Here is a 9,998-nt window from a genome sequence, read left to right on the forward strand (position 1 = left end):
ATCTGTTTGAGTAACTTTTCAATGACATAAATATTTAAAACCCTAATGTAAATTTATAAAAGTTCAAGTGACCCATCTTTTAAAATCGATTTTGATGAATGTATATCCTTTGAACATTTTTTTGGTACTAGACCAATAGGTGAAAAGTAGCACTTATTTAAACAAATTGCCCATCTTTAACCCCCTCTAAGTTAAAAGCGAGTTATTTTTTTACGTTTATTCAAATTAACAAAATCAGAATTGTTACTACTGATTTCGGGGGCTTGTCCAAACTCTGGACCAGACTTATAGATTTATAAGATATAATTTGAATTATACTGAAATTTTTAAACAAAAATTTAAATGGTGTATTTTATGCATCCGATTTATATTGAAAAAAAACACATATGCCTCTTTCGGACCAAAGACGAAGCCTTGAAAGTAGTCTACAATCTTTTAAAGTTAATAAAACCGGTCCCCATACAACCGACTTTCCGATTTGGGCTTCTCAAACTAATATCTACATTATGTTTCGTACAACTATTTTTTTTATCCACCATCATAAAAGATAGATCGGTCTATGTTTGATAGGGTCATTAAGTTCCCCTTTAGAAAATTACTTTACCGCTTATTACTAGCTTCTAAATACGAGAACAACAATGATATTCATCATAAACAAATTTTTAAAGAACCAAAATTTTTTAATAAATTTTCAGAGGATCGATCGATCGATAATTGATCCCACCCTATTCTAAAACGATCTCCCCATCTTTTTGTTTAAATCATGAAAGGGAATACGCGGGAGGTCCTAGACAGTTGAAATTTTGTATAAATATTCTCTGTTGATAAGTTTGTTTGGTAGGTATTGACCCCAGCCTATTCCAAAAATGAATTTACTTCTTATATAATAACAAAACCATCAATTCATAAATTCAAAGTTTATTTATAAGGAAGCAATAAATGATTTGATGGTAGGGTATATAAGATTCGGAATTGTCGAATATAACGCTCTTACATATTTTAATTAACAGTAGCGCAGTGTTGTGAAGCCTTATTCAAATTTTTCAAATAATAATGTATTTCCCCCACTAACAAATCGTTTCCATTTAATCAGATTTCCATGAAAATTTAACAACAAATTCAACAACATTTATTTAAAATATTTTTCTTTAACTATCACATTACAACAATACAAGTACATAAGCGGGCAACAGTATTTAAAAATCTCACTTTGAAATCATTAATACAATAGTTTTTAAGTCATTTGCTCGTACAGTCTGGCTTAGTATTTTCACAAGTTTCATCGTAATCCGACAAAAGTAAATGTTTAATCGATGCCGAAAATTTCGTTAACGAACAGGGAGCATCACAATTGGGTATGGCCAACTCTTTGGGGAATTTATCATCACTATTGTAATAATAAACAATCTGTAAAATAATAAAATATAATTTGTCAATTAAGATAAAATAGATAAGAAAAAATCATTTTGTAATAATTAAAAATAGTTTACCTTAACCTCAAAATCATCTTTAAATAAAGAACTGTGATGCAATTCGAATGCTAATGCCGAAGCATATTCAGGTAATTTTGCCGTTTGATCTAAAATATTTAAAGAATTCATAACATTTACTAGCGTTACATCGTGACCGGAATATAAAAATATTTTACGATCTGGATTCAAATTGCGCTTTCTTTTATCAATCATTTTTGAGTGAATTTCATTTAGAAATGCACCACCTTTTACTTTTTTCATAAGATTTGTTTCCGTAAAGAGCACATAACTTCTTTCAGCCAATGGTTCCAAACGTTCAGGATAAATGTTTTCAGCCCAATCGGGTAAATCTAAACCAGCTTCACTCTCAATTTTCAAAGTATTATATAAGTATTCAACATCTAATACATTGCTTATATTCTTGCCCGTATGTCGTGTTAGAAGTTTATAGAGTTCTGCATTTTCTTCGTTTAACTTTTTTAAATCGGCTGGTGGATTTTTGTATAATTTATCTAAAATTGTATCATATTTTGCACAGGGTTTCTTTTGAGCCAATAACTGTAGAAGTAAAGAAATATTTAAATATAAGATATTTCAAAACCTCTATTACAAATTGTCTGTGTCTAATTACCGTATCTTCTTTTCTGGGTATAGTATTTACTGGCACTGGTTGCCATTGTACGGGCAAAGGGTTACTGTGTTCCAGTGGAGGCATAAAACCTGCCAATAGACTATTAGCACTCATAATACATCTCTCGGCTGCTGAACTTAAAACCCTTATTTGTTGTTGAGTATAAAGACCATTAGGCGGCAGCAGTCGATAATATCGCATTCGCAAGTTTTTGCCCAAATTGTAAGATTGTAGACTACCTTTCTAAAAAGAAACATTTTATTCGATTTTTTTTTTTTTTACTTTTATAGAAATTTTTGATAAATTTTCATTTTGTAAATATTATTAATAAATTTCTTTGTATAGAAAATTGTCGATAATTTTTTTTTTTTTAAGAAAATTGTCGATAAATTTTGATTTTAAAGAAAAATGTTAAATTTTTTTCATTTTAAAGGAAATTGTCGATAAATCTTCTTTTTATAGAAAATTGTCGTTAATTTTCATTTTATAGAAAATTGTCGAAAAAATTTCATTTATAAAAAATGGTCGACAAATCTTCTTTCTATAAAAAATTGTCAATAAATTTTCATTTTATGCATACATTTTCATTTTAGAAAAAATTGTCGATAAACGAATATATCATAAAAAATGTTCGATAAAGCTTCATTTTATAGAAAATTGTCGATTAATTTGAATATTATAGCAAATTATTGATATTTATAGGAAATTTATATAATTCTGTTTATAGAAAATTGTCGATAATTTTTTTTTTGTAAAAAATTATCAATAAATTTTAATTAAAAAATAGGGATATATTTTTATAAAAAAAATTCGATAAAAATTTATTTTATAGAAAATTGTAACTGACAATTTTTATTTTACAGAATATTGTCGATAAATTTAATTTTTATAAAAAATTGTTTATAAATTTAAATTTTATAAAAACTTGTCGATAAATTATCTTTTTATAGAAACTATAGAAAATTGTCAAAAAATTTTGTTAAAAAAATCGTCGATAAATTTGTATTTAATAAAAAAAATTTTCGGCAATTTTCTATAATTTTTTTTTAATTTTTTAATAAAATTGTCGATAAATTTTGATTTTATAGAAAATTGTTAGTAAATTTTTATTTTACAGAAAATTGTTGATAACATTATTATCCACAACTAGTTCTAGAACGCATGATTATAGTCCGAAATCGTTCTACTTTGGCGTTGAGACCGATGATTTTTGTTCGAATTTGTCACCTTCGGAACTGGTTCTGAGGAAGCTTTATGGAGTTAACACTCGTTCTTTGGAACGGTTCCAGAACTAGTTCTTTAATCAATGATTTTTGTTCGAATTTGTCAACCTCGGAACTAGTTCTAGGGAAGGTTTACAGAACGTATACTTTTTACTTAAAAATAGTTAATTTTTTCAGCGTTTTTTGTTCGAAATTATTAAAATTAAGTCTAATTTTCAGAAACTGTTGAGGAATTATTATTGAACCAAATTTTTTTAGAAAACTTACTTACAATTATCTTACATAAAAGTCATCTGTTAAACTATTTATTGCACAGAATATAAGAAACCAGCTGCAGATTCTAAGAAGTTGTTTCGGAACTATTATGTGTTCCATTGAACTAGTGTTGTTATTTAAGAATCTGAAGTGGTTCTATCTGCATTTGTTCTAGAACTAGTTGTTTTTAGTAAAAGTTCTAAATTTTTTCCTGGGAAATTACTATTATTAAAAATTTTTGTTATTTTCTTTAATGAAATTTGTTGTTAAAAATATATAGATATTTTTTATTTAAAAATTTTGTTCATTTTTTATAAAAAAATATTTTTCCATAAAAAATAGGAAATTTTTCAATAAATTTTATTTTTTTTAGAAAATTTTTTATTTTGTTCATGAATTGTCGTTTTATTTCTAAATTTACCTGAGTCAGTGCTCCTAAACCACCAGGCCATTCATGTGTTGCATGTGAATCATTAGGATATAGTTCACTTGGATTTTTTTCACCATGTCTAAAAAGCTTTAATAAAATTAACTTTTCTAAAAAATCCGTTTAGCCTATCGAAAAATAAATAAATACTATACCATTAATGACGTTTACATTTGTTTACGTTTTTGTAATTATGCCAAATGAACAACATTTATTTATTTTCTCATTTTTTTCTCACTTAAATTTTATGTTTATATACAAGAAAAGAGCACCACTTTCTCTTTCAATAGCTTTGTGAGAGTTAAAAAAACGACAAATTGTAAATGTCATTTTATGATCAATGTACTTGTCGCCTACGTCATACTTACAATTGAAATCATACGTAAATTTCGTAAGCCACGTTCATCATTTGTATCACCAAATACAAAATAGGCCATCATGACAGTGCAGAGGGCACCACCCAAGATCATAACAGATATTTTGGTGCCACGCCTGGACTTACAATCAATTTTAGCCATTTTTTTATGATTTAGATGGATTTTTTTTCTATATTAATATTGTTTTTTTTTAATAAATTTTAAAAACAGTTATATTTTATACATTTCTTTTAATTATTTGCATTTGTTTTATTTTTTATTTTTACACTTTTGTTTAATACAATTCTATAAATAGTTGTACGAGGCTTTTTTTTCTACTTGTTTATTTCTAAATTATTGTGGTTAAAATGTTAAAAGAAATTTTTGTTTTATTTTAAAAGTTTTTCAACCTCTTCGTACCGAAAAGTATGTTCAACTGATTTTTTTATTTAAATGCGCTTTTTGCACATTTAATGTGTGTGTTTTTCGGTTTGAGTACAGATAGTGAGCGAGATACTAAACAAAAACCAAGCGCGTAAATAAATCTTTAGACACTGTATACAATTTATGTCTGTAAATAAATATTTTGAAAATATTTTGTCTGTCCGTCTGAGTGTAAACAAATAAAGTGGTAAAGTGAGTTTTATTTCATACAAATACCCTACAGTGAGTAGTGGTAATTTATGCAATTGGTTTGTTGAACACATATGGTTGTAGTCAAAACATATTGTTATTATTATTAATATAATAATATATATTATTAATATAATAATAACGCTCAAGCGTTTGTAAGGAAAATTTATTTTTTTTACTTATATTTTTTTTCCTTTTTCTTATTTTTTTTTTTTTTATATGAAAAATTTTCCCCTTCTCGTGTAGATCCGCGACTGTATTATAATTAATTACAGTTAAAATCTGATGTATATTACACAAAATATAAAGATATCTGTATTTTGTTTTTTAATAAATGAAATAATGAAGGATTTTTCAAAGTCGTAGATGACTTCACTCACACATAATTTCGTCTAAACAAATTCACGTTATATATCATGGATGGAAAACTTGATACATTTTTACTTCTACTTGAAATGATTTCAAATTTACAAAACTCATTTTATATAAGGTAAGTAGGTTGATAGGATCCGAACAAATACACGCGCTCCTTTTTAGAAAAAAACTCAATGAGTATATTATTGTTCAATGTTCAGATACTCTGTTTCTTGGACGTATTTCCTCAGAATTTTTCAATCAGTGTTAGTCAGTTAGTCAGTGTTGTTATTTCCGGAATAATATCACTTCCAAGATACTTAGATCTGACTTTGACGAATGCCTGACAGTAACTAAGAAAGTGCTTGGGAGTTTCACTGTCTTCTTCATATGCTCTACAGATTTAGATAGATATACTCGTAAACCTGTGTGTCCACTCAGACTTGCTCATTTTGAGGGTATTTATCTTCTTGTTCTCATCAGGGTCAACTCATAGGATCTTTGTGGTTCTACCCATTATTTTCATTATATATTTATTTTCATAAGCCTTATAGGATTATCTTACCCATATTTTTAATTTAGCTTTTGTTGCGTCGAATGGTTTCTCGTTTGTCAGGTTAACTACACGAGCCCCCTTTCTTTTAAAGCTATTACATCCGGCCTTTCATTGCCGACTACTCCCGAGTGACCTAGTACCAATCCAATACGGTCTTAGATTTAATTCTATCAGCTGATATAAATAGTCCTAATTGTCTTCTGGCTGTCAGTAAATTATAGTTTAGTTAATACTATAATTTATCGTCCTTATCACAGAATTCCATTCCGATCGAAAGTGAAATTATTTTTTCTAATTTTCTTCTTCAGAAAAGAAAAATGACAATTTTCAGAATTAAATCACTTCAAATTATTAACATGAAAATAACAATATTTTAAACTTATTAGTTTTTTAAATTTTTTACCGATATATTAACATGCTATAATTGCACTGCACAGCCCTGTATAATTGCCAGAAGGCAATTAGGGCAATATCCGGTGATAGAATTAAATCTAAGACCGTATTGAATTCTAAGAAAGCTTTAAATGAATACTCTCCCAAATTTCGTGAGCTTACAACTTTTGTTTAATATTTGTGTTTAAAATTTAGATTTCGGCAAGGAATTGTTGCAATGTTGACAACGTTGTGTTGTCGTACGTATATAATTTGACAAGGGGTTTTAATCAAAATCTTAAATACTTTGGTGTCAATTCAGTACTAGGCGTACATATTTCAATTTCCATCTGTGTAAACGTACCTGAGTAAGTGTTTCTAGAAAACTATGTTAGATGTGGTAATAATAATATCTATAACAATTATCTTTATAATAGTGTTTGTGTTTTTCTGCACAGCATTTTCTTTAATTTAAATCCTCTGAATATAAAATTTAACTTTCCATTCCTGGTTTGTATTCTCTTAAGCATCTCACAAAACATTTTTATTGAGTGTAAATTACGTCAGATACTCTCATAAAAATATAAACAAATATTAAACCCCGATAATCTAATTAGTATTTCAACAAAAACAAATTACACTCACACGAAGCTAGAAGTACTGATAACAAGAAAATATTCATATTTTTTAGATATTCAATAGTAAAAATACAGAAACGTGCAATGTTTGGCAAAGTTGAGAAAGCATTACTTTTTTAAAAACTAACAAACTACTAAAGAGAAGAGAACATATAACAACTAGTCCTGTAACTAGTTACTTGGGGGTTCTTTATAAAAATTCGATTATTAATGATCATGTTGAAAAATATTGAATCTGCAAGCAACAAACAAAAAATAACTTGCATTTCACAACAAATATATACCAGCATCAAACAATCTAGTTTAATTTGTGAATTCTTTACAATTTATTGATTTAAATTGAATATTAAAATACATGAATATAAAAACAAAAAAGAAGAAATAATTGTTCAAGACCGACCATTTGTTATGGTGGTATCATGCTAAAACTACATGGGTTTTTCGAGTTATTACCATTAAGCAAACGATCAATCCTCCCACGCAGATCGCTCGTTTGCTAATTTAAACAAAGTTCATGTAATTGCTTTTATAATGGAATCCTGACAAACCAAGTCTAAGTTTAAGATATAAGTAATTCTTTATTGTGTGAATAATTTACAAATGTGACATAGTTTTAGATAAAAATTTCAATGTTGACCCTTGTACATCGCTCATTAATACCTCTTGAACGTATGGTAACGATTTCATACGTCCCAGCCAATCAAATAGCTTTGGATGTGTTTCCTCTGAAAATGGGCGCAAGAAATACATACTGCTTATGGAAGTTATACAACTTAAATCTGCAATAGATATATGTGGACCAGCCACATATTTATTATCCCCAATGAAACGTTCCATCATATTATAGGCTTCGTCAATCTCTTTAAATTTCTCTTCAGATACATTAGTTCTAAGACCCGAGAATATGGGTCCAAACGTTTGTTTGACACACATCATAAAAAGTACACCATTTTCAAAATGTAAAAGTTCATTGACTTTTGCACGTCGATATAAATCTTTGGGATACCAATTGCTGTCGCCTTTAACATAACGATCAACTAAGTACGCCATAATGGCATGTGAATCGCCAATAAACTTATGTTCTTCAGTTTCTAAAGTGGGTACAGTATGAGCAGGATTTTTTCTTAAATAATCTGAAGTGAGATTTTCTTGTAATCGCGGTTTGATCTCACGAAAATCAAAATCGATATTTAATGCCTTGAGAGTTATTAGTACTGCCATAACGGTGGGACTGGTAAAAGTTCCGTACAGTATTGGTTTGCTAGACATTGCTGAGAGTAAACTAAAAATTTGCTCACATAAATTATTTATTTTGCTTTTGCTGAACTTTCGTACAGGTACTCGTGTAGTTCAGTTCAGTTTTATATTGTTTTTAAACATCCAGGGTTGGCAAAATTGGTACGATTGTACTTTATTTGGTACAATTCGATTTTCAAAAGTACAGTGGTACACCAATGTTCCATTTTGTATAATTTCAAAATTATATTTTCTTATTGAAATAATAAAATTGTACTTTTAACACAAACTTCAAAAAACTATCAATCTCAGTCAAATTTTTACTTCGGAAGAAGATATCGTAAAGAATTCTGGAAGAGTTTGTCTTTGGATTATACTGATCTAATGTCCAATCTACAAACTAGTCTTTTGTTTACTTTATAGACCGCTCTATTCTCTAGTCCTTGGACTAGTATAACAAGTTTTCTATTAAAAACTATATACATACTAGTTTATTGTTTATTAATAGACTATTATCCAATGGAATCTATCAGGTCTGTCACACATTCCGACCGGAATGGTTTCAATTCCGTATTATTCCGATCATTTTTGTTTTAGCTTCTCCAAATTCCGAATTATTTCGTAAATTGACAAAAAAACGAATAAAATTATATAGATTTCATTAAAAATCGTTCCTGTTTAGCTAATCAAAACAAGAACAATGTTTTTAGTAAAACTTCTTATTATTAAAACTAAGAAAAGCATACATACAAATATCAATTTCACTTCAAAAACTGAAAGTGGTTTCATTCCGAAAGAATTTTTCGTTTTCTTTTTTAAAAGAAGCAAAAATACGGAAATAAATCCACTTTCGATCGAAATGAAATTCTGTGACAGGCCTGTATATAATACCCTATAATCTAGTGAATGGACTAGTGCATTGACAAATTAACTTGCTTATTAATACATACCAAAGCTTGGAAAGAATGAATTCAATTTGAAATACTTTTCATTATATTGATAGAAGTTTGCAAAATATAGATTTGATACAATCGGATTCAAAAAAGTACACAATGCTGTTTTGTACAATTTAAAAGTTATATTTGCCATCCCTGATACAATCTTATCGTTGTTGTGTTAACTTGGAATAGAATTGTTTTGCACCGAACATATGTTTCGATCTTAAGGTTTCGTATTTGTTCAATGAACTTGTTTTAGCATTTATAAATTGCGAATAAAATTAACCTTAAATAGTGTTAGTTTCAGTTCTTTTGGAGGTGTAAATGTTGAAAGTAATGTATAAAATAGGTCTTATTTCCAAATTGTTTTTTTTTTTATTAAATCATGTTGAATATAAAAATCATACTTTTAATACATAATTTATTTCACCATAAATAAATTTTCAACAATATTTGGAAATAACATTAAAGTACACAATTCCTTAAATACTCTCGCAAACATTATCACTTGGTTCCTCTACCAAATAGCCCTCATTTGAACGATATACATAATTATTTTGCTTGAGTTTTTTACGATTCGATTTCTTTAATGCTCTTTCATTTCCTAAACGATCTTCATGATTAAAACGCTTACGTTTGCTTAAAAAAACTTCTTGATCATCTACACTATCCTCTTCTTCGATTTGTGGTAATGATGCTATTTCTGCCTCTCCATTATCATAATATTGATATAGAACATCTATAGGCGGAGATTGCATGAAAGTTGTAGTCGGTACTTGTAATTGATATTCAAAATCACTGGGATAATTAACTCTACCAAAACAATCCACGACATAAGTGGCCGTATTACAATATGGCTGCCAGTGGTCGGAATAGGTATGAATGTAAGGAGTTACCTGATGTTCAA

At 28.2% G+C, this 9,998-nt stretch overlaps 2 protein-coding genes across 2 annotated transcripts; both read right to left on the minus strand.

Annotated features, from left to right (window-relative positions):
• Positions 1-1,106: 1,106 nt before the first annotated feature.
• LOC111682627 (lysosomal acid phosphatase) lies at positions 1,107-4,874 on the minus strand. The gene is made up of 5 exons (XM_023444619.2): positions 4,377-4,874; positions 4,003-4,098; positions 2,104-2,346; positions 1,491-2,030; positions 1,107-1,407 (listed from the first exon to the last, which is right to left on the minus strand). The coding sequence occupies exons 1-5, from the start codon at positions 4,524-4,526 to the stop codon at positions 1,240-1,242; spliced, it is 1,197 nt and encodes a 398-aa protein (XP_023300387.2). The 5' UTR covers positions 4,527-4,874; the 3' UTR covers positions 1,107-1,239.
• A 2,378-nt stretch (positions 4,875-7,252) lies between these two features.
• On the minus strand, positions 7,253-8,201 carry LOC111682632 (glutathione S-transferase 1-like). Its single transcript, XM_023444624.2, has one exon. It carries the CDS (start codon positions 8,184-8,186, stop codon positions 7,512-7,514), a length of 675 nt encoding a protein of 224 aa, XP_023300392.2. The 5' UTR covers positions 8,187-8,201; the 3' UTR covers positions 7,253-7,511.
• Between the last annotated feature and the right edge of the window lie 1,797 nt (positions 8,202-9,998).

This window comes from Lucilia cuprina, chromosome 4, assembly GCF_022045245.1.
Source record: "Lucilia cuprina isolate Lc7/37 chromosome 4, ASM2204524v1, whole genome shotgun sequence".
Taxonomy (NCBI): Eukaryota; Metazoa; Arthropoda; class Insecta; order Diptera; family Calliphoridae; genus Lucilia; species Lucilia cuprina.

Bases quoted from the DNA above. Each gene is read 5' to 3' on its own strand.
- LOC111682632 (XM_023444624.2), bottom strand. From the start codon at position 8,186: ATGTCTAGCAAACCAATACTGTACGGAACTTTTACCAGTCCCACCGTT.
- LOC111682627 (XM_023444619.2), bottom strand. From the start codon at position 4,526: ATGGCTAAAATTGATTGTAAGTCCAGGCGTGGCACCAAAATATCTGTT. The intron at 2,031-2,103 runs GTAATTAGACAC...TTACTTCTACAG, and splicing joins TACCCAGAAAAGAAGATACG to TTATTGGCTCAAAAGAAACC. The intron at 1,408-1,490 runs GTAAACTATTTT...ATTATTTTACAG, and splicing joins AAGATGATTTTGAGGTTAAG to ATTGTTTATTATTACAATAG.